The sequence below is a fragment of the Strigops habroptila genome, chromosome 1 (assembly GCF_004027225.2).
Source record: "Strigops habroptila isolate Jane chromosome 1, bStrHab1.2.pri, whole genome shotgun sequence".
Taxonomy (NCBI): Eukaryota; Metazoa; Chordata; class Aves; order Psittaciformes; family Psittacidae; genus Strigops; species Strigops habroptila.
The window spans coordinates 127,504,325-127,530,244 of record NC_044277.2 but is presented as its reverse complement, the minus strand read 5'-3'; the positions used below and the strand labels follow the sequence as shown (position 1 = coordinate 127,530,244).

The 25,920-nt window shown below is 36.4% G+C and overlaps 1 protein-coding gene across 1 annotated transcript in view; it reads left to right on the top strand.

Annotated features, from left to right (window-relative positions):
- AGMO (alkylglycerol monooxygenase) overlaps positions 1 to 25,688 on the top strand; it is a 137,752-nt gene extending 112,064 nt beyond the window's left edge. The window contains 2 exon segments of the mRNA XM_030503963.1: positions 896 to 1,001; positions 25,626 to 25,688. Of these exon segments, the coding sequence (XP_030359823.1) occupies positions 896 to 1,001; positions 25,626 to 25,628 (109 nt within the window). The 3' untranslated portion in view covers positions 25,629 to 25,688.
- Positions 25,689 to 25,920: the final 232 nt, after the last annotated feature.

The following is a 25,920-nucleotide window of genomic DNA, read 5'->3' as shown; positions in this document are numbered from 1 at the left end:
TCCCTTGCAGAAAAGTTAGGGATGGGGTACTGATGTCTGTGCTTGTATTTGTTGGGTCCACATCTCCGAGTTTGGGACACTGGCAGACCAGTGAGACCTGCAGGCTGTCCCAAGCCTGCTCAAGCTCAGACTGTAATCATATTGTATCAGTTCTGTGTAGCAGGCTGTAGGTGTCAGATACAGTGGTGGTATATGAAAAGCACACAGTGTAGCTCAGAGTAGACTCAAAATCATGTGAAGAATGGTATTAAGACTAAATTTAATCAGTAGGGATTCAAATCAAATTGGATCTTGAATGTACCTGCCCAGTGAGATGTACACTATGGATGTAGTCCGTACAGGCAGTATGACCCTACAGAAGAGTAAATATCAGCTACAGTTTCTTACAAAGAAACTATTTGCCCTACCAGAGCAGAAATGTTGAATAGAAGCTTCCTTTGAAATTGAGGTGCCAGTTCTGCTTTGCATGTGCTGTTCATTATGTTTTCAGAAGGGAATACCTTTCACTTATATGGACTGAACAGTTTCTTTCAGGATAGGTAAAAATCTGTCAGTATAACAAAGATGTGTAACTTACGGAGTTAAGAATGTGAATTAGTAAAAATTTACAGAAATAGACTGATGAAAAGATTCTGAACTATTTATGTAGCAGTTTTCAGAATTTTGCTGTTGTCATCAAAAGACAATAACTATATGTGTGTGAGTATTCTCACTCCCAGCAAATTCAGTGTTACAAGTCCATGTGAGGTGTATACTATAAAAACTTAACTATAAGGTTAAGAAAGACAACTTGGTATAAGTGCAGGACATCAGATTGTTTCTACATTCTTGTTTTCATTCATGTTATCAAAGAATAAAAGGTTGGATGTTAATCTGAAGAACTTCTCATTTCTAGGCCCAAAGCAGGAATTTTGGAAATCATCCGCTGCTTAGTCTTCATGGATGTGTACAAACTTGGCTACTTCAGGAGTCAGTTTTCTTCCTTGGGCTATGCATATGAGGTAGGACATTTGTTATGAAGTGTCTATGCTGATGACTCTAGATTTTTTATCTTTTTAGAAAAAGCTGAAACACTAAATATTTATATTTTGCTTCTGCATATTATTATTATAATATTTAATTATAATGATTAATAATTCTATTAATAATAATAATTAAAATATTATGCTTGGAAGCTTGGTGAGTCTTAAATATCAAATATTTTGTTCTGTACTTATATTGTACCTCAGTATAAACTGAGGCCATTGACAGCCATAGGATAATGGACTAAATAGACCTTTGGTCTGATTAAATATGATTGCTTTTATGTTCTTAGGATTTATTTTTATCTTGTTTGTGACTTGATTTTTAATCTACTGTTGTGGTTTAACCCGAGCTGGGAATTAAGCCCTACACAGCCACTCACTCAGTCCACTCATGGTGAGATGGGGGAGAGAACTGGAAGGGTAAAAGTGAAAAAACTTGTGGGCTGAGATAAAGTCAGTTTAACAGGTAAAGCAAAAGCTGCGGTACAAGCAAAGCAAAACAAGGAATTCATTCACCACTTCCCATGGTCAGGCAGGTGTGCAGTCACCTCCAGGAGAGCAGGGCTCTGTCACGTGTAATGGTGACTTGGGAAGACAAATGCCATCACTCCAAACATCCCCCCAAACCCTTCCTTCTTCCTCTAGCTTTATATGCTGAACATGGCATCATCTGGTATTGGACATCCATTTGGTCAGTTGGGGTCAACTGTCATGGCTGTGTCCCCTCCCAGCTTCTCCTGCACCTCCAGGCTGCTTGCTGGTGGGGAGGTGTGGAGAGCAGGAAAGGCCTTGACTCTGTGTAAGCACTGCTCAGCGGTAACTAAAACATCCCCATGTTATCAACACTGTTTTCAGCACAAGTCCAAAACATAGCCCCATATGAACTACTGGAAAGAAAATTAACTCCATCCCAGCCCAAACCAGCACATCTACCTTTTTCTTATTTTTCATTACAGTTGGTATTTCATAATAACTCTTTTAATATTATCTGAATTAAATAGCACTGAATCATTAATATGATTCTGATCTGAATAACGCTCCGAAGCTACCCAGTGCTGGTTACCAGCAAAGACAGTTATCAGCAGGGTTGTGAATGAGTTTCTAGACTAGTAGAACTGTTGTCAGAAAGTTACTTTTTGGCTTAAAACCAGAAAAAATTGAAATAAACCAGTAGGGATTGAGATTCAAACCAAGTTCAAAATGGTTCCTTTGACTTGAAACATCTGCAAAATTTATAGCAACTTTCCTAATTTGAGGTTTCTAGTAGTGGGGCTGATTCTCCTGCTTTTTTAAGAGTTCAGGCAATAGGAGAATGGAAAAATAGCTTATGCTACTATGGGTTTATTGTTTTTTGGGGTTTTGGTTTTGGTTTTTGTTTTTTTCTTTTGTCATTTTACTTTGGATAAGAAACAATAACTACCGGACAATATTTAAAGCTAGATAAATACCACTAATCAAGCATTGGATTGATTTTTTTCCCCATATTGTTACATTGTCAAAGTTTTGGTATATAAATCAAACAGTTCTTGAATTCCTTTGATAAGAGTATGCCAGAACTCAGCAGACATTTTAAGGATTTTACTTGCTTAAATATCATTTGGAAAATGTTTTTATTATTTACTGAGTAGCCTACTACAGTCATTAGGCTTGAAGCAAAGAATTCTAAAATCTGGCAATTAATTCTGTAGCCTTTGAGAGATAGCTCTCAGACTTGAATTATTTGGGTATTCTAACTGGTTTTGGGGAGAATTATATGTCAAAATATACATGTTCAATTTAAAAAAAAAGAATTCATGTACTTGCCTTGCTGATGTGTGTGTGTGCATATGTGAAAGTGTCTCTTACTAAGAAATGAGTAGAACTAAAATTATCAGATTGTTGTTTCTATTGTTTGTAGGGAACTGTACAGCTTCCTATTCTTTCAAGAATAAATTAACATGAAAAGGTTCTTGTTCTGTTCTTTACATGTATCTGACATTAAAATTTTAACTTTATTGCCATCTTGAGTTCTTCCCTACTGTACTTTCCCCTCCTTTTTTCTGTCTAATGTTTTTCCTTTCATTACAGAATCATAGAATGGTTTGGGTTAGAAAGGACCTTAAGATCATCTAGTTCTAACCCCCCTGCCATGAACAGGGACACCTTCCACTAGACCAGGTTCCTCAAGGCCCTGTCCAACCTGTCTGTCCTTTATATTATACTTCTCTACTTTTTTTAGTCTCTTATTTGGAACTGACTAGATAGTCCATTTTTGACAAGAAACAGGAGTAACTTGTTCCTCTCTTACCCTCACTGCCCAGCTAATTGTATTAGCCAGCTGGTCTGGCTTAGGCAGCTGAAGAATTTTTCTTTAGTGAAGTGATGCAACTTGCTGTGGAGCAAGAAACATTGCTAATGCTGAGGCTTAGGCAAGGTGGAAGTAAAATGAAGCTAGAGGTGTGTGAGAAAGGACTTCTGCTTTTGCTAAAGCTGCAATATGGTTATTTGCTATGTCGACTCTAGTAAGTACATATTGGATCTATTGATACTTTGAAATTGTGTTTACATAGGAAATTTGTGTTATTTTTTTCTGATTATTTAAAGATATTGTTGTCCCTGCTATTATATTTGAAGTCCTTCCAAGATTTACTTCTGGGGGTCTCTCCTGGTGTTCTTTCCTTCTTCAAACAAGACAATAATTTGAAATTATCAGAATTAGAAAATTGACCTTTTTAATTCTCATGGGAGGTGGAACAATGCACGCTTCTCAGCATGCATTTTCTGTTCCTATTTTATATGGATGGTTAGGTGAAAGTAGCAGCGGTTTTTTGTTTGATTGGGTTTGGGGGTTTTTTTAAGAAAAAAAGTGATGTTTGAGGAAATTTTTAGATCTTAAAAAAATTGTTTCTTGAGTGGAGGTCACTGAAAACCTTGATGATGAGGGCAGAGATATATCTGACTGGTTATAGACAGTAAAATGAGGAACCAACGTGTTTCTGCCTGAGGATCTCTGCTACCACATCCTAGTTAATTTTCTTTAGGCTGATTACTTCATGCCTGTGTAATGTGATGATCGTGTGTATTACTAAAGCCAAATCATTTTCTGTCAGACTGGGCCTGGAGTCTCCCAACCACCTGGAGGAAGCAGAAAACATTGCTCGTGTGTTCAGTTATGTGACAGTTCAGCAGGCACGATATGCAAAAATAAACCTGTGATGATGGTGCACCTCTTCAAAGTGTTTCCATCCAAATGCTCTGGTTTGGCATCAGCCAGCATATTCCATGAGCTGATTTTGGTCAAGCACTGGCTGCTATTTAACAGTAGTACTAACGAGGAGCAAGTAGAAATGAGAGACATTGACATGTTGTTGGAACTTGTCTTAAATACTTTCACCAACTTCTCTCATAGTGGCTGCAACTCAGTACTGAGAAAGACTTTTAAGCTAAGGGGCTAGAAGTGAAGAAGCTGGAGGAAGTAATACAGATGTCTGTCTTCATGGGCTTATTTATCTTTTACCTCTGTTTCAGCTAAGGCATTCTATCTGCGAGTAAATCTCCTCACCCAAACTCCTCTTGCACTGCAACTTCATGGGCTGCCTGGCTATGAAAGCACTGGCAGTCATGTATAAATTTACAGGTAGGAAGGAAAAAAATCTAGGAAAAATTTCATTGGGGGAAAAGAGGGAAAAAGAGAGGTTGTATACATGTGTGATATTTTAAATTAATAATTATTTTCTGTTTTATGTGGGCATGCAGTGCATTAGAAATATAACCAACTTTGGAAGATACATAGAATCTTGTGCTGCAGGGTATAATTCAGCCCATAACTAATGAATGCAGAAATGAACTTAGTTGTGGTCAAATTGTTTATTTACTCCTCCAGAATATCTAAACTTGGTAGATGCAGCTATTCCAAACACTTTTGAGACAATATTCTGTACCAAATGGACTACTTCTCTGATCTTTGATGCAATTCTAGTATTTCTTATGAGTGTGTCAGCTAATTTGTCTGGATATAATATCCCTTTATTAAAGAACTGATTTGCACTGTATTCTGTATTCCACAGCAGTCCTTCTTAATGTGATATATTACCACACTACTTATTTCTCCTTTCATCATACAAAGACTTGCTGTTACCTCACTTGTTTCTTAGCGTAATTTACCAGCATTGGAATACTGACTTACGAGTTCTGACTTAAAGCAAACATTTACTCATAAGAATTTATTTCCACATAAATGATAGTTTTCTGCTCTGGAGCATTTTTCCTTGGTCGCTTGTTATGATCATCTGTGCCACTTTTCAAGGAGCAGCATATCCCATATTTGGTTTCCATTAAGGTGAAAGCTCCATGCCCTGCACTGTGATTTATGACCTCAGCACTTATGCAGTCTCTGTGCCTTAACTAGATTGGCTGGTGTATTTTAAATGTATTTTAGAAATGAAGCTGGGGATGGAAGGAAACTCTACTGTGTTATGATAAAAAGCCTTGTCAGCATACATGGAATTAAACAAACACAACTTGTAATCTGTATTTTCTATGTGAGCTTCATTCAGAAAAGTCTGCTATACCATGCAGTGTATCCCCGGGACTGGACTTTTAATATTCTTGACAACTGCCCTAAGGGGAATAATGTCCCTTAGAAAAAGTCACAGTAAAATCTGGCAGTAGATTAAGTTAGTTTCCACTTAGGTGTGACAGCAGAGTCATTACTGATTTCAGACTTAGCCAGTTTGAGAGTCGGCTTCACCACCATCAGCTAAAGACTATGATGTATAGTTCCAGATGCTCTGGCCAATTGACCGTAAAATTGCTCTGCATTTCTGGCAGAGCAGCCAAGCTGGAGCTTTTAAAATCTCCACTCCCCAAGCTCAACACCCTCCCCCCTCTGCTTAAAAGCTGCTCATTATTCTTCTTCTGCCCGCTGATCTTAGCAAAAGAAAAACTTCTGGAATCAATTAGAAGTGTCTGCACTTGATGAGATTTGCACGTGAGTTTGGAATTGTGAGGCTTTGATAGTGTCAGCCAACAGCTGCAGTTTCAGGTGGTAAAATCGGGGAAGGAATTTTCCAGGGTTTATTTACAATCATAAAATAAAACAAAAATCAAGACAAGTTGGAAACCATTTAAGGTGTCATTAAAATGAAGCCTGAATTGGGTTATATATTTATTTTGTCTAAAACAAAGTAAACTGCTGGTTTATTATCAGGATCTTTTCAATTACCTTGCAATTATTAGGCTGTATAGAGTGGTTGTAATAAAATGCAAGCTATGGTCTGCTTGCTGTAGTTTCAACTATGAAAGAGGCATCTGCTATTACTTTTGTCACTTTAATTGCTTGACAAGACAAGGAGGTAGTCATACTTAATAGAAATCAGAAGCATGCAGTCAAAGATGAAGCAAAACTAGTACTCTGAAGAAGAAAATACATATCCATGCCTATTGTCTGAAATTTTGCATTTTGCTCTGTCAACACTCTCATTGATAGTTGTAAAGTTAATTTTCTAAACTTTCTTAGCCCAAAGAAGTTAGTGATTGGCTTGTATCTGTATGTAATGTTTGCATTTTAAAGATAACAGCCATGCCAAATGAAATTATTAATGATCAGTTATACATTTAAGTGTGTCTTTGTAAAAAATGAAACTGCCATTTCACATATGTTATTTCTAATTTACATTGCAGACTGGTCATGCTTAAAGCATATTTTTTCTAATAGCAAGTAATGCTACAAACCCCATCAAACTGCATTCTTTTCTACATCATAATAACACATGGATAATAATAGAAATCTCCATACCAGTGGATTGCTTCACTGATATTAATCCCTGGTGACAAGTGAGATATTCCACATGGGTAGATGTTTCTGTCTGTGTCATTGCAGTTCCAGTACTGGAGTATTATCTGACTTTTTGTTGGTTAATGGACAAATGCATATATTTGTTTCATACCTGGATTTCTTCTGCAGAGGTAGTACTGCTAGGAAAACTAATCTGTAGAGTAATTTTGGTGGGTTTCTTCCTCCCTTTAAAGAGCTTAAAAAAGTACTACCAGTGAAGGAGCACTCAGAGAGTGCCTTGTTTGCAGTATTAGTCATTTGTGTAAGCACAGAGGCACCTCTGCATCACAACACAAGCAGCACTGGCATATGCTGGAGTGAGAGGCAGGCATAGAGACAGACCTGCACCATTTGGATTCTGTAGGAGAGATGCAAAGGCAGTTGCAGCAGACTCATGTTTCTTATGCTTGACAGCCAGTGCTTACTGATCAATTTACACTCTTACACGTTATACAGTCAAAGCTGATTTAAAGGTATAGTGTAAAGCACATTAACATATTGCAATCTCTAAGAGTCAAAGGCAAGTGTAAGATGGGTGATTACGTGCATGAGATTTCCCATCCACCCATACAGTGGGGGGATAAGCGTCTCTCAGACTGTGTCCCCCAGCCACACTGAGCATCCCCAGGTGGGGAGCGTTCCAGCCTCACCATGCCTGGCCTCTGCATGTGTGTGTGCTCTGTGGCCTAGCTGTCTTTAGCCTATCAAACTTGCCTGCATGTATGTGTTTATTAGGACAACCTGATATGCAAAATTAGTAGACTTTCCAAAAATCTGATGGTCTGCCACCAGAACTATTGCAACTAGCAGGCGGGAATTTTCCTAATCTTAAAGGGAGGAGAGCTGTACCTTCAAAGCCATGAAGGCAAATAGCTTAGTTCGAATTTTATCCTCAACATGACAACCAGAGGGATTGTATTAGCTTTTAGAAGATGACAGCTTTAATTAAGCTAGCTATTTCTGATGTGGAATAAATCTGGGTTTGGCAGATACACGGTGACCACAAAGAACCAGCCTAGTATTTAAAGCATTTTGGATACTTTTGTCTCACAAGATTTTAAATAGATAAAACCCAAATGCAAAAAAGACATGCACTTCTGGGTTGCTCAGTTTATACATCTTACAAGGGAAATAGAGGTACAAGATTCTTCTTCCCATAAATGTCCCTTCCCACTTCTGTAACAGTGACCAGAACGTGGCAACTGTGAAAACTTAGCATTTCTGGAACAGAATGTCTGTGAAAGACCCACAGAATCAGCCTGTAACATCGGCCATTGCAAAGCCAAATTGATACCTGTATTTCGGATAGAAGAAATGAACTCAAAATATTCCGTAATATATTTTATTGGAATTGAGCAAAAGATATACTTTTTTTTCCAATCATCAGTCTTTTTTCAGAAGCTTCTTAGGAACAACAAAGAAAGAAAAGCGCAGTAAAAGTTGGGCCTCTGTTTTTTTAATAGCAGCACTTGAAATAACCACAGAGGCTGAAAACTAGTTCATGACATCTGGGCAATTACATACCAAGTTCTAACCAGTGCCTCTTGTCTAAAGTGGGCAATAGATCAATAAGATAAAATCAAGGCATTATCTGTGCTGTGATTTATTTTCTGCCTTTTTATTGCTGCCTTGTTATTTCATTCCTTTGTACAAGTTCTGTTTTCTATGATGTTTAGAGTGAGGGAATATAGAGAAAGCAACAATACTATATTTATTTTATATTTGGGTATTACGCAAGGCAAACAGAATGTTTTAGAATTTCTTTCTCTTGCCAATGTCAAATAAAAATTGCCTGATGAAAGAAGATTAGCAAATGCTATGTTTAACAACTGATTCCCAAATGCAGAACACACAAAACACTTTGTATGTTTAAGAGTTGGAAATAGGTGTTATGGGGAAAAAGTACATGTAAAGCTCTAGTTATCACTTGAAATTAAGGCAAAACAATGCAGCAACCCCCTATTGAGTCTGGGAGTGATCACATCTGTCCTGTCAGAATTCGTTTGGTTTATCTTCATGTGGAGCCCATGAAATGTCTGGAATAGGTTGTTTATTTTCCTGATTGGAAGCTAATACACAGTTGAAAATGCCTGGTTTTAGTTTGAACATTTTAGATTTTATGGAGCAAAGGATGCTATATTTTGTCCTTAGCTATTTCCTGAATTCATTGCACATCTGCATACGACTATAAATCTCAAGGTATATTTATTTCTCTTCTTGTTGGCATCATGTAAGTTGGCTACAAAGAACGGTCAGGTATTAGGAAACAGTTAAAAGTGGTGGTTAAGCAGGATGTTAAGAAGTAGAATCTGGCTATTAACTGCGCTGTTTTATATCTACATGTCTCCATATATATCTCCACTTCCCTCTATCTGCAAACAATCTAGTTAGATGATAACATCTTAAGGCAGATACCTGCCTTTGTACATATGTAAAAGGGTCTACACAGCTTCTGTGCACTATATGTAAGCAGTGGATAGAGCTGCCATCATCCTAGTTAAGTTCCTTGTAATTTTTTTATTCCTGCCTTTGAGTGAAGCCTACTGAACAGTTGCCTTGTTTAGAAAACTAATTTTTTAGAAACTTTTTCTTTAGAAAACATATATTTTTAAAGTTCTCTGTTGTCTTCAACTGAGTAGTCTAATTCTAATATCTTGTTGGGCCATCCTCACTTTTAGTGAAAGTGTTGGGCTATACTGAGTCTATTCCACATGCATCCTCCATACTATGTATGGATGATAATTAGCTTCTGGGGTTATCTGAGGCTTATTAAAATGCATCCCCAGACTATAAAATGTGTAAAAAAACAGGAATTCAACTGTCAGACTTGTAAATTGGACCTAAAAATGTGTTACCAAGATAACAACAACTGAGAAGAGCTTCATAAATTTTAAAAATTAAGGAACAACTGGCTAGAATTTGCCATGCCCTCTGGACAGAAGTCCGAAATGTGCAGTTGGTTGGGGGGAAAAAAAAAAAAAAAAAAAGCACGTGCTTTTATATGCTTATATTTTAAAAAGCATTGAAAAATGCAGTTTTTAGCATGTTCCCTCACTTCCTTTCTCATTCTCTTCCCTTTTATTACTTTGTCTTTTTCTTTTCCTTATATATGAAAAGGCAAAAATAGTGAAAGGAAATGGAGAAGATTCATATGAGGACATACACAGAAGAATTCATTAAAAAAAAAAAAAACCAAACTGAAAAATAAAAAGGAAAAAAAAAAATTTCATGGGGAATTTCCAAAAAGAACAATTTTAGCCAGTTTTAGCAGTTGTGTATTTTCATCTTAGCCCAAGATTTCTGGTCAAATCTATTTGCTCCAGACGGAATTGTTCCTACCATTTTATGGCCCTCTGTCAGTAACTACACAAGAGTGAACATATTTTGTCCTATCAATGTGCTGAATATTTGAATTGGTCAGTAAAGACTCAGCAGCTCTGCTGGAGTCTCAAACTGCCATTGCCCAATATGCTCTGCCCTGTTGACTCAAGTAATAGAGAGCTATAGGAAACCTTAATTTTCTGGTTCACTAAGCAAAATAAAGATACAAAATAACTTAAGGTCCATGAAAATTAGAAACATTTTCACTTCTTTTGCAAAATGAAAGACAAACAAGTGGGAAGTTAGAGGCAGGTAACTAGAATATTTCATTCTACTTGGGCTGATACACTTTTTTATCACTTTACGGTTGTTCGGGGGTTTTTCCCACTGTTACAAAATAACAGTCAAATGCCAAAAGTAAGTATTGCCTGAAATAAAACCATCTCATACAAACTTCTCCATTTAAAATAAAATCAAAAGCCTTCAATTTGCCATAAATTCATTAATCTTGAAATTATATATTTCAAGAAATAAATTGTTTGATATTGTTGAATTGATCTCTACTTCCAAGAGCAGAGAGAGTTAATAGAGTGCTTTGTCTGAATGACTATATGAGGATCTTGCCATTGGCAGTAAGAAGCTTTCCATTAGTAGAGGGAAACTGGATATTAGAAAAAGCAAACACTGTCCAAGTTTTAACAAAGCCCTTGGTATTGGTAGAATACCACCTGAGATTCAGATCAGCTTTTTCACACCCTGATTTTTTTCTGTCATTATGCATTACTCAAGAGTAGCTCACTTGAAATGGATAATTCTAGAGTAAGAAATTCTTGGTAGAGGCTTTATGAAGATCTTAGAAAATGCTTTGTAAGGAGCTTGAAGGAGAGCTGGTTACATATATTGGGTGGAGAGAAACAAAGTCTCTGTTTTATGTGTATATGTAGTGCACAGCTATCAATGAATTATATCAAAGAACAAGATACAAATTTAAATGGTTGCAATGGGAAACTTTATTTCCCACTGTAATGTCAGTTTATACAGTGTTACTCTGATTAAGAACAGTGACAGAACATATGCCTTAACTTTTATATAAATTGGTGTCATCTTAACGTGATGTTTTTCTGTATCTTGTTGGACTATTTATCACCTTCTAAGCATCTACTAATTTCTGTCAAATTCCAATAAAAAGTCTCAATCCAGGAGATTAATCAAATCTGCTTCTTCCAGCAACGTAAAACTGACAGTTCCACTCCTGGTTAGTGGAGAGTTAAGAAATAGGAAAACAGGATCTTTAGTAGATCCAGGTTTACTTTTTTGGCTTTGTAAACTGAGTGGCTTTCAGAACTGATTAGGATCAAATAAAAATCAAAAGCATCGGATTGCAAAACTAACAAAAATAATAACTGTGAAAGCAGCATGCAAGCAAAACTGGTCCATTTTTCCTGGACAGTCCACATAAAACCTGCCCAACCAACTACTTTACCTCCTCTGCTGTTTTATTTTGATCTTTGTGGAGATCAAATTACATGGTCCTCATGATTTTATTTTGCTTTGTAATGTGCAGTAACCCATACTATTAAACTCGACAGAAAAACATATTGCAGCCGTAAAATCTGCATGTGTTAGACTGTGTATATTTGGGCATATATGCCAGTAGTTTCAGAGAACCCATAATATACTTGGCAGAGGAGATTCTGATTTTCAGAAGTGTTTGTGTGTGGACAAATGTTTGCCTTGTGGCTTACAGTCTTTAGAATGCAAAGCATCTTTTGGAAAATTGTGGTTGAAAGGGAACTGTGTTGTTGGCTTAACTGCTAAGAAACTGAAGCTGTGCTTAATACCTTACAAAACAAATAAAGGTAGGTCTTCTTCTGAATGTCCATGTGTTTGAACAAAACTCAGCTAAGACAGGTCACACTTTTGCCTTCATCCAAGGTACAGCCTTCTTTGAGGGAAGGACTTGGAAATTGGTGACTGTCATGCATATTATCAAATGCAACATTATCCTTTGTTGGACAGAGAATGCATATTCAAATATTAGCCAGATTAAAAGCAGAGTGGAAGAAAACGGGTTGAAGAAGGGGAAGGCAGACATAACAGACACTCTCCAGTCCATGCAGGGCACAGCTGCTCCAAAGGATACCCTAATGATCTGGGAGAGAGTTAGGGTAAGGATGGAAAGTAGGGAGGATCTGTACATTCTCTCAAACTCCTTTTATTACTCCCTTTGTAAAGGAACTCGGTGATAAGAAGTTGCCACTGTAATCCCATTTCTGCAATACTGTAAAATTCAAACTTTACAGGGAGAGTGGGAAATGAGAGAAGAGCCTTGGGTTTGTACAGCATTATCTGTACAGCTTGTTTTACATCCTTCCCGGCCAGCTGCCCTGATTTATAAAGCATTTAGTCATGTCCTTGCAGACAGATTATCTCTTTGTAATTTGGGGACAAGGTTAAGGAACCGTGATCGTATGTGCTATAGGCACATGCTAATCTTATTTCCCCAGGGCTCATGAGTTCCTGAATCAGTGATTTAAGCCTAAATGTGGTGCTGGATTATTGTTTTGTCCCAAAACTGCAGAGGAGACGTTGCTGTTGTTCATATTCATTAGCAGAAGTTTTCTCCCTTAAAATTTGTATGAAGTCATCAAACTGCAGGTTCAGCTAATGTTGTACTAATGCCAGGCAAGAATGCTGTATGACTTTTCTCCACCATCGTTTCCCTATTACAGTTAATGCAGTCCATCTTACTGAAAACAAAAAGCTATTGCCAGTACACCTCTTAAATTATTCTCAAGCTGCCAGCTGTGCCATTTGACTTTGATCCGTTCTTTCATGGTAATTGTCATGCTGAAATGTAAAACTAAAATATATTCTGCACCAAGTGCCACCTTTTCATGCTTTTGGAGGATATTCATCTTCATGAGATTTCTGCAGTTTTTATGTGCTATTAATAGTCTTTATGTGCTATTGCTGCCATCAAGTGTAATTATATAATTATGCCTGTGTAACTATTCATGTACAGTAATTTCTAAGGAATGCCAGCTCTCTGGAGCTAATTCTCATCCAGCATTTTCATGCTGCTTAGCTTAAAAATAACACTTAGCATTACATGAAACGCATGAAACACTTCGTTTTTTTATTTTAATGGGAGCTAAAAAATTGAAAAATTCTGGTTGAATATACACTTTGAAGTATGTTGCTGAACAGAATAGATTGCCTTGTTGTTAGATGAAATTTGGTAGTTCACTTACTTTCCTGTTTTGTTTTGCTTTCACTGTTAAAATAATTGTGAGAGGTCATTGATGTGAAGAAATCTCTTCATTAGTGCAAAAAATTATATTCACCTTACAGGTGTTATTACACTCTAAAATAAACAGCTCTAAATATTCTTCTGGCCAGTCTGGTTTTAAAAAAATGCTTTCCAAATATGAAAATTGAGATTGTTTCTGATTAAAATACTTAGAGAGGAACATACTTTTCAACTGTTTCTTTAGTGCTATAGGGTCCTCATGGTTAACATTTGGCTGGTTTTGACTTTTGCTGTGTTAAGGAAGTCCTGAAGCACCTTACTGTCCATGCACTCTGTATTAGCAAATCAGTATTTTAATGCACTAATGAGAGGCTGGACTGCAAGTAGCAAAATACTTCATCACTACAATCACTCTTTGCAATGTGCTGCTTAAGAGTAGATGTTTCCTTCATTAACTGTGATGTCACACTAGATGGCATCCAGGTATTCTAAAGGTTGTTCAAGACACTGTCAGGATCCAGAACAAAATGATAGTCCTGTTTCCAGGCATGTATGCGTAAACCTGAGATAAAAGGCAGCAGATGAATGTGAATACGCATTATGACCATTAGAGAAGAAATCACAAAATATTTCTATGAAAACTGAGCATGTTGATAATGGGAGCTACAGAATTAGCTCAGGGAACAGAGAGATATACTGAAAAGATCCTTAAAATTGTGAAAATCAGGGAGCCAAAGGAAATGTACACAGAGAGGAATAATGTAGCCGAAGAGGCAGTCTAAGACACCAGTTTATTTCAGTAGCATTCTAGGTGGACATCAGTGAGTTATAAAGGGTTTTGGCAGAGAGAATTGCTATATTGGAAATATGAGAAGACAAGGGCCTCCATGAGAATCCTAGATGCATGAATGAATAAGACTATCTCAGGTATGTTGTTAGGGACGGATCTGAATATGTGAATATGGGGAATCTCAGGAGAGATGGGAATCGATAATGTTGTATAAACAGTGGTGATGATTATATCTAGAATTATAGGGAAAGAAGAAGGCAAAATTTAGTTGGAAACAGAAGAGACAAATAATATAAACTATATTTAACCCAAGCTGACAATCAGACACAATATCGGGAAGGCTGTAATTTAGTTGGTGAGGGGAAGGGGAAGACACTTGGAGAATAGAGTGGGATCTGCATAGAGATGATAGCATTTGTTCTTGGGGTAGTAATATCTAGAAGGGTACAAAAGCAGAAGGAGGACAGAGCTTGCAGAAAAACTTGGTGTATCTGAGCTTACATGATGGCCTAAAAACTTGATGTATCTACTGAGCCCTACAAAATGGCATGAAGTAAACTTTATATAAGATCTACACAACAGATTTTTTGAGTAAAACAAAAAAAAAATATAAATATATTTTATTTAAATAAAAATGTCCAAATATACAACAGATTAATAGACTTATCCTAGCTGAGTTCGTCGTAGTGAGACTTATTAATTTATATTTTTGGGGGGGGAGCACATGAAAATTAAATTTTCTGACACGTGGGACGAAATGTGATCCCTGGTCATGCTGCAACTAGGAGAGTGCTCTAATGCTGCAAGCACATTTTGCTATTGTCAGAAGGAACTGACTGAGGATTCATCTTTGATATAGCAATTATTCAGCCACCAACTTATTCTGCAAAAGCAGGAATAAATTGAAGTAGTGTTGAGAATTCACTGAACAATGCTTGTGACAAATCAACAGCCAGAAGAATTGGAGATCAGGGTGCTAAAGAAGACTTAACTCTTTGCCATTAGCTGTTGTAGCTGGTGCACATAAAAACATGTAGACACTTGCCTTTAATCTGGGAAAAACATTTATTAGCTCTCTTCATGTGAAAAAGGGCCCTCTAAAATAAGCCTTAGTATTTACAATTATTTCCAGAAAGAAGGAAAGAACAAACACCATAGAAAATCTGAAGTAATATATGAGGAACAATAAAGAAAGGTTTGAGGAAAGAGCTTGAAATACCTGAAGTGCTAGTGAGGCTTAAGGACACTGGAAGATTTTTTGATGGAAAGAGGTGGGAAAAACTGAAGTGATGGAGTTGTGTGTAAGGATGTAATAGAAGGAAAGGAAGAAGAAGAAGCAGCAACCTAATTTGTCAGGTAAATAGGAAACTGTTATGGGGGAAAAAAAAAAAGATTGCTAAATGTTGCTGCTAAATATTACTGAAGAATCAAACATTAATATCTATTCACTAGGTTGTTCTCATGTAGTCCTTACAGGTGAAAATAGTGGTAAAATTAAAATGAAAATTAAATCAACAAAATTGCTTTAGAAGTTTCATAACAGCAATTTTCAAAAAAGTAAATAGTATTTTGAAGTGGGATAATCTGAGTTGATGGGCTTTCTAAACAAGATAAAATGAAGATATATAGGCAAACATTTATGGTGAAAGTAGCACACACACCTTCTAAAATGTTTTTAATTTTTAACAACTGTAACCCAGTGCATGATTTGGGACTATTCTGGAGGGTCTACCATGCCTGAGGCAGTGGCTCTAAAGTTTCACTGTGAGAGATATAGGGATAGTATTATCTTTTGCTTTAATTTAATGTATGCATACATTTTCAGAAGTAGAAGACATTATACATTGACTTACATTTAAATAGATTATAGAACCCATCTGGAATGATTAGCTTCTTGAAAAACAGTGCAGCTGGAAAAGACTTAAATGATTATAACGTCTACTGTGAAGTTTTTCATGCGATATTACTATTTAAAATAGCTATAGTACATACTTCTTGTGTAGTGAAAAACAACTTTGAAATACTTGCATCTGACGGTGATCTATTTTAAGTAAAAGAAGAATATTGTTTAGGTGCTAGTGAGAAGTGTGAATATTGTGATTGGCTACTGCACAGAAACTTGCAGACAGTATGTGGAGAGCAAATGAATTACTACTGTGTAAGCTTAAAATTGTAGATGCAAAAGCTAAGATAATATTTACCTATACATGGTATAATGAATCTTTATTGGCAACTGGTATTCACAGACTTTTTGAAAGGTGGTATTGGCCAGACACAAGTTATTTGGCAGAGACCTTGCGTAGTATATATTTGCAGAGCCTGTCTGCATAAGGATGCTGGCACGTTTACCCTGATTTCTATTCCAGGTGACAAATTTCTATCCAAGTATATGAGTGATCAAATATTTTCCACTGGAATCTGGGCACTGTAAAATTTCTGAAGCTGAGCAGAAAAATTGCAGGATTTGCTTAAACTATAATAGCCCCTGCATACCAGTGTGACAGCAAAATATTTCCACTTGGAAAACATCAGGGCGAACTGTGCTGAATTGAACTGAACATTTTTCTGGAAGACTGATGGTATTTTGCTACCACTTGTCAGTGGCATCTTCTCTTAACCTAGAAGCTGTGATCACTGCAATTGTCAGTTAATTTCTGCATGAAAATTAAGCAACAGCAATTGAAAGTCCTGATGCACTAACTTTATCTACCGAAGCAAAGAACTTGGTCTAAACCAGATGAAAGCTATACCATAACCACATTAGCTTATTTTTTTCCAGTGCAAAGCCAATTAAGAAATAGAACAGTTTCCATTAGTTTATTTGTCTTTCGTGGAGCAATTACAATTGCTAAACTTTCCTAAACTATACAAATGTGGAGTCTCCCCTTGTGACAGGTTGTTTAAATTTATAACTAAAGCTAGCATTTCCATCTCCAATAAAAGCCAAACAGACATTTAATTATGGTGCGTGACATTTCTGACTAAAATAGAGCCAACAGAGCCTGTCAGACAGCCCTTATTGTTCATGAATTTTGAACAAATTAGGGATCTGTGAATTTATATCCAGGTTTTTCTCTACTATTGTTTAAAATAGCACACATGGAAAACATGCTATGGGTGTGTTGTAATTCAGCTTTAATGATGTAACACTTGGTTTCAGTCAATTGTTGGAGGATTGCAGTAACATTGGTTTAGTGCTTCAGACATTGCATGTTCCTTAGTAATTATAGTCCAGCTTTCAATAATGGCTGTTGGCAGTATATCCATGAGTGAAGTCATAGCAATTTTGAAAAAGAGCTAATAAAAATACACCTGCCTTGTAGTGGAAAACGACCCTTTAATATCTTTGCTTTGAAGTTGAGTGAAGCCCACAGCATTAACTAACAGATACCAGTATTATGATGCAGTAATCCACTCCCCCAGGGGAAGTCAGGGGATTGAAGTATGAAAGGCTATTATTTTCTAGTCACATATTTTTTAGTCACCATAACATCGTGAAGGAGAAATGGGAATAACGAGGTGATAATAAAAACTGGAAAGGGTATTAGCTGTAAAGTTAGGAATATGCAAAGCCATCACAAAACATCATTCAGGGATGCTACAACTTAAGTGGTGTGTAATGAGCCAGTTGTTAGGTTTAATACAATTCCTTATTTAAATACATTCAAATCCACTCTGTTAGAACAATATATGGAATATTAAAGCAGCTTTTAAGAAAAAAAATATTTTTTTTTTTTTTTCCCATACAACTTCTCAGCTTTCTATTCTGTTTCTATTCTGGATCAGTTTAGCTTTTGACAACATTTTTCACAGCTACTGAATATTTGCGGCCATTAATAATCCTCAGTTGGTTTTCTTCACCAAAAGATCTAGAGTGGATTCCTTTTGTCCTTTTGTTAAATTCTTTTATATTCTCTCCTGATATACTTCATATGTTTTGAATTCTTTTTCATTTTAGCAAGCATGTGTAGTTACATCCTTGTGGCATATACAGTCTAGTAATGTGTCTTTCTAGGGCAGTCCATAATACAGTAGTTATACGCAGTTATAAACTTCTGTTTGGAAGAAGTGTAACAAAACATATTTTCAATAAAAATGGTGGGAAAAAATCTAACCTCTTTATTTCTGAAATGAGAATAGGAACTTGGAGGATCCATTCCTGCCTATTGCTAAATTAGTGACTGCTTAAGCAAATGACAGAATCTTTCTTTGTGTTGGTTTAACTGAGTGGAAAATGCATCCAAGAATGCACATATTATAATGTGTTTATTAGGTATGATTACTGTGTTTGTAAAGAAATCTAGAATTACCCCATGAAACGCCTTAAGCAATTGGAAGTTACATTGTTGAAGGAAACGCAGTTCCCTGCATTCTTGTTTTTATTCTGCACAAAACTTGTCTGTTGTGGCACACTTCTCTCATCATATATAGGTTGTACTATTCTTACTGTACTGAACATGCCTGAAGAAACATTAAGCCAGGAATGTATAATTAGAGCTCAGCTTAGTCTCACAGTTGTTCAGTGTGGTATATTATGCAGCTGTTTTTCAATCACTGCCATTGCGATTAAGATCCAAACTGGTTATATACACAAATGGGCCTCTTATTGTAGTTGGAGGGGAACAGAAAATAAAATGATTGGTATATTCTTAGCACAAGATTAATCTGGAAATCAGCAGAGCTACTTCCATATTAATCACGAGACACAAGTTATGAAAAAAAAGAAAAAAAATCTAAAACATACTGATCAGGAATTTGTTTGCAACCCAAAGCAGGTCAGGTACTGCAGAATATAAATCCTAGAATTAGACCTTCAGTTTCCACTGTGTTAGAGGCTCCTCTTCTTAAAATAAGCAGAATTTGAACTGTATACCTTCAAGGTTGGATGCTGCTTCTCCCATCCTCATCCTCACCCCCACCAACATAGTAGAGTTCTCGAAGTGGAGAGGTGAAAGATAAAGGGCACTTAACCTCATGCTGGCTTGATCAAACACTGTTCCCTGCTAACACAGGAAGAAACATTCATCAAAGGGATATCACTTGAATATGATCCTACAAAGACATGCACACATGCTTAACTGCACGTTAATGGCACTATTTAGGTGCATGAAGTTAAGCATGTGTTTTAAATCTTTGCTGGATTGTAGTCTGTATTTTCGTTTCCACTAACCTGAGCCTTTACGCAAGGCAGTTAGCTTACTGGTCTGAAATGCTGAAAATTCTCGCTGTCTATGGAGAAGATTTTATGTGTCTGAATTCACTTCTTGATCTTCCCTAGCTTCCATGGGATTTTAATTTTATTATGTCTGTGTTTTCTATTTTTGTTTAGGGCTAGTAGCACATTTTTGCAAAATTCACATAACTTGTATAGACGTGCTACTTTTTTAGAGTAAGTACTTATATAATTACTTTTTAAATAAACATCCAAATAATTCTTGGTTTATACTAAAATATATTAATAATGATACAGACATCTAACTTTTGTACTAGTTTTTACTCTTAAATGAGTCTTGAACTTTCTCTCAACATTACTATAAAATAACTAAGGAAATCATCTCTTTTATTGATTTCTGTTCTATGGTCTTGGGAGTGAGTGAACTTGTGCTGGGGTTGGAAGATTTCCTATTCAGCATAAATTGAGTAAAGAGAATGTAGAGAAATGCTGAATCAGAGCAAAATGTGTAGGCTCTGGAAACAGCAAGAACCATAGTGAGATTTTAAGCTATTAAAATGTTTGGTCCCATAGCTAAATTTAAGTACATTCTGCCTTCAGTGCTAGTCACAAAAATTTTGTTGTGCTGGGTAAAACAGATATACCAGGAAGCCTGCCCGTCACACCTCTTACAAACTTCATAGTACTGTCACTGCATATTTTACTGCTGTTCTTTTCTTTGTAGAATTCCAGTGTGTAATTTGCATTATTACTCTGAAAGTAAATTGCTATTGAGTCTTGACACCTGCCAGCACTGGTATTCATTTCAAGCTGTAAAGCACCACTTTGAAATAAATATTGGGAAACTCATTAAATATTGTCAGCTGTATCATCCATGCTAGTATAAAACAATATAGTTATATATATTTGGATTCTGTTTTCTACTAAAAAAAAATTAACAAAACTGTGAACACTTTTTTATACTTTAAAAGTATTTTCTGAAGCTAAGTCCCCCGATTTTCATCAGTTTTATGCACACAATATTTTTCCCATGTGTTCCTATATGAGAAGCTTGTACAGTTTCTGGTTTTATACTTAAAAAGTTCAACATCCAATTAAAGGATTAAGCGGGCCAAGTCTGACAAGAACTCTGAAAGTGAAATTCCCCTCACCTCAGTTATTTCCAAATTCAGACATAAACTAAGTTTAACTAAACTTAGAGAATGCTTAGTGTTTAAAGCCAGTAGAACCTAGATTCTGACTCCACCTGGTCCTGGATAACTCCCAGTCATTTCAGAGAAGTTGAGTGAAAATATCTGAGGAAATAATTTTTTGTTATTTTAGGAGTTGCATTAATTCTTATGATCATTTCTGCTTTACTCATTTCTAACAGGAATCTTGACTGCCTTGTGAAGCATATTTATCTGCTCCATCTTTAGGCAGACTGTCTAACTAGCTTTAGTGAAGCTGGCCTAAGATGAGTTGTAATGAAAATTACCCCTGCAAATGTAATTAATTAAAACAGGGGTGTTTGTAATCACACATATTCAGCAGATTATTTCAGCTGGAGAGTGTATATAAATTAGTATTAATTTCCTGTGATGTTGATAGACTTATTTTTTTAGGTCAAAGGGAGAATGTGAGAGGAAGAAAACCAATCATCACTAGCTTGATGTGCCCTTCATGCTTGTGGTCCCACAAATGAGAGTTGCCAAACCAGTTCAAAAAAAGATTCTGAAGCATCTTTTTCCCCAAAGGGAACAAACTGCAACATAATAATGCCTGCCACATAACTTGTGATTCATGCCACTCTTTTTTTTGAACTTCCACCGACTCCAGTTCTAGTGAGTTCAAACTTCTTGTATGTATCTTCAGATCTTCCATGCAAATTCTCGCTCTCCTACTCCATGCTTCTGACTGCATGGTGTTAGCCTCCCATCACCTCGTGTTTCATCAGGGAGGGTTATCTTGAGCCTGTGCCTGATTGTTTTAGTGTTCATTCTGTCTGATTACTCCACTGTTTCACTGAGCTGATTTCTTAAGTTACTATTTACTAATGTCTCCCTTAAATCCTTTTTCAGGATCTGCTTCTTTCAGGGCTCTCAAAAGACAAGAACCACTGTGTTAGAAGGCTAGCCCAAAAGAAACATTCAGATGGCTGCTGGCCTAAGGCATGTGCTGCAAGCATAGCTCACAACTGTCTCATCTGTAAATTCTTGTTTGTTGTTATAGGTTATAAACTCATGAGAAAAAAAGACAGTTTAAGGCTTGTTTGTAATCCTTCCCTTTTTGAAACCCTAATCTTACTTCAGCTGCAGAAGTTGATGGTGGTAAGATAGTAAACTGACAAGGCTATCCCAAGGAGTTTCTGAATTACATGTTAATAGGCACTGTTATGGCTTAGTAGAGTGTTTTCAGCCAATGATACATTAAGAATTTGCAAGCATGGATCTGTGACCTCTGTTAGGACCCTGTCCTGGGCCATGCAGCAGATGCTTTGCTGTCGCTGAGAGGGAGAAGCTCTGAAAGCAGGTACACAGTACTCTTTGTCCAGGAAATCACTGGGGAATCACTCATACTACTAGAGAGCATTGAGTCTCTGTATGAGACCAGAAATGGAATCTGGCAGCTGGAAGCTGCATTTATGTTTGGGAGGGCAAAAAAGAGTCATAGATAACAGCCCGGGGCACAGACCTTTCATGCTGAGAATTGTGGCCTCAAGCAGAGGTGTTAAATCAGCATTCCCAGACTGAAAAAATTTTATATCACCACTGAGACAAATCCAAGCTTCCTGCCCTGATGGAGCCATCTGATGGAAGTGCTGAGCAGGGCATTGGACCATGGTCATATAAATTAGACAGGATTTTCTGATAAGAAAATAATGCAGCTGTATACATTTACTGATCTTCTTTGGAGTGAAATGTCATGATAAAGTATATAGATGCTTTGAAAGTTCCTTTGAGATATAATTTACATAGCTACTAGTCATATTAAGAAATTGAAATTGTAAATTGAAAATCTAGTAGTTAGTAGCCCATGACTAAGCATTAACCAGGTAGCCAAATAAGAATTTTTCTAGTTTTGGTAATTAATGGTGCTTGCAATTTTACACGTACAGCTAACTTCAAGCACAGAATGATAATCACTGAACATAAGCCTCTTGAAGCATTGCATTTTCTTGGATCTGCCTAAAAAAGGTCCTGCCATTTATGTGTCCAAATCAGTTTAATCTAGGCATAAGTCCATGGAAAAAAAAATACTCAATATTGTTGCCTTTTCAATCCTAAATCAGATAGGTTTTTAATATTTTCTGCTTCAATGTTTTACATGTAGAGTAGTATCAGTCTCAATGTTGTAGATTTTCTGTGTGTTGTGTAGATTACACCTGGCTGCCTGACAGAAAGCTGTCAAAGAAAATGACCATAATTAATTACCATTCAGTAGAGGAATAATTAAATAGGGATGCGGAACTCATAGGAGCTCCACAGTGTAATATACTCTTATACAGCTCTCTACTTTATGGTTCATTAAGTATATAAATAAGTTTTTCCAATACACTTCGACAGTATGGAAGTAAATTGTCATTTTTAATTAAAATCTCATTAGTGAGCCAGTATACACCTCAATATTTGAAATGTGCATACTCTTGTATTGATGCCATGTTACTGACTGAACTGTCAGTGTTCTCCAGTCACCTGCACTGGATAATAATAAAAAAAATATGTGAAATGATTCTATTCATTTTGGATTTGAACTTGCATATACCTCTTCCCAGTGCTGCATACCCAAAGGGAAAGAATTCCTTTATTAAATCTGAAGCCTAAAATTCCACTGCCTCAGCTCTTCAGAGGATTTTAGAAAATGAAGAACCCCGCCTACAAGAGAGGCTGAAGAAGGGAAAAATAGCCAATTTACAGGCCTTGGGGGATTCATAAGTCTTCCCATATTCCTTAGAATCCCATTGAACTAAAGTTACAGTGAGGCCATAGAGACAAAGGTCTTATGCCTCTTGCTTTCCTAATCAAAGTGGAAAATATAATTTTTTGGAGAGCAAATGGTATTTTCCCCCACTTATTGTATCTCTAAATCTCTATGCCACCATTTGTTTTTTAGATTGGAAATTCAGAACTTCAGGTTAGCAAATTAATTTACCAAAAAAAAGAATTATAATGGCTTTATAATGGCTTTATATTTCTATAAACATATAGTGGACACTATAATGTTTAGGACATCCTACATAATCAAAGTACAAATTTGTATGTTAATGAGGAAGAATTTGGAAGATATTTCTGTGATCTAAAAGTACACTGTTTATGTCCATGCTGAAAAGATTGAAACGGTTTGTCAAACTGAAAAGGTAGAATAGAAGAATTAAAGAATTTGCCTCTGCTTAGATACTCACTGACTGGACAATACACCTCAATGTGATTACTTAAAAATAAATAATCTACTCAATGCAATGGAAGGATTGGCTGAACTTTTGTAAACCTAGCTTGAAAGGACAGAAAAGAGGGGGAGGTCAGTGGAGAGTGGATATTTAGGGGGAAAAAATACTTTTGAATAAAAGGAGCCACTTTCAAAACTAATTTTCAGGCTAGCCACAGTTAGGAGACAAATACGAAAGGGTGGGGAGCTGTAGAACAGGCTAGCAAAGGAAACAAGAAAAAAAAAGAAGAGAAAGATAATGTTTATAGTCCAACAGGAAATTATCAGTAGAATCATAGTGCTTATGAGACGAGTTGAAAGGGGGAAAGTGGAGAGGGCAAGCTAAGATAACGCCTTCACTTTCTGCAAGCAACAGAATGCAAAATGTGGTGAAGAGGTATTCCTGAATGTAAAAGGGTAACAGCAAAACTGAGCATAGCTATGTGCCCATTTTACTTTGGCAATATAGAGTAAAAATTGGTAAATTCAGGAAATTGGGCTTCTCAGACTTTGTATTAGAATAGCTTAAATTGTGCATTTGGACTCAGTTGCAGACTTGTAATGGGTCCTGTGAACTGGGAACAATGTAAATGTGAAAGAGCGTTATAGGGGCTACTTGCATATAATGGTACCTGATGGTGTCCTTTTGTGAACTGCATGTAGCTATAGTTTCACCATTGTGGTTTGCTGGCATTCGTATCCACTTGCGCTTGACTTGCACAGGTAGAACTAATTAAATAAGTTACAAAAGGGGCAGAAAGTAGTCGTGAAAAGACTCTTTGGTAAGGGAAGCAGGGAATGGAACAGGGAGTTTAACACTACTTATATAGGAAAGTAATATGGGTCAATTTCCACTTGTGCTTTCGGCCATTCTGGCAGGTCTTTTTGCGCACTTTGCATACTAATACTGATTTGACAAAACTGTAAGGCTTAATCTTTTAGTCTAGGTGCACATCACTTTCATGGAAGTCCTATATTTATTTTTCTTTTTCTTTCTGGAAATTCTTGTGTTACTTTATAGAAAGATGAGAAATTTCAAATGTACTGATGCCAAAAGACATAACAGCAGATGTGATTTCGGCTCAAAAAGTGAAAAAAACACCCTGCAGACATCCCTGTGAGGGATTATTGAGTATGGTTTGGTGGAGTGACATCTAATTTAAGGCATCAAAGTCTATTATTGGAGCTGGCCCCAAGTGACTTATATAAGTCTGTCTGTCATCTCCCATTAGCATGTGCTGGTTGCAAAAGTATGTGGGAACCAACATGGATTAAAAATGAAATGAACCTTGGATGTAATGCAAAGGAAATGCCTCCAACTACCAGAGGGTCCTTGCACAGCAAATCAAAGCCCCTCTTTCACACTCCCAAAATGTATGTCTTGTAGCCATGGGTTAATGTCATTATTATAAGCTTGATTTTTATTTTATTTTTTTAATGCATACAACTTTAATGGCAGTTCTTTATAGAAAGATCTTTCCTTAGAGCTCAGAGAAGAGCTTAGAAAGCTCAGTCAGTAACTGTTTTGTTGTTTTTGTTGACGCCGTGAAATTTTTTGTGTGTCTCAACATAATGTGTACTCTCAACATTGTCACAAAACTTTGAGATGTCCTTGTACCCAAGACTAAAAGCAAATTCCAATAGAGATTTAGGAGCTTCATAGTAGTCTTTTCAGGGAAAATGCTAAGTGTCTTTTCATAGCATTTAATCTTAGAGATTTCAAGCAGAAAGATTTAACAATATTCTTAGCAATATATTTTAGCAATTCAATTGTACATATTCAGTAGGGTTATAAAACAAGTCCTGAGAATACATAGTGCTAAATGTCTTCTTTCTACTTATAGTAAAAAGCATCCATCAAGTCACTGACATCTTCTTCCCCTTTAGTTGAAGTGTGGTGAACCATTTGTTAAAGTGCCAAGAAACATTTTAAAAATCAAAGGTAAAGACAAGAAGGTCATCCATGCCTATTTACTCCCTACTGAAATGAATACCAGAGAATGTTATTTGTCATGAAATTCCACTTTTGTCCACTTCTTTAAAAAGACAAATGGAGAAAATAAGAGAACAGACAAAACTTAGAAATAGAATGAAAATCTGTGTTCACATCTATGTATATATATAAATGAAAACACAATA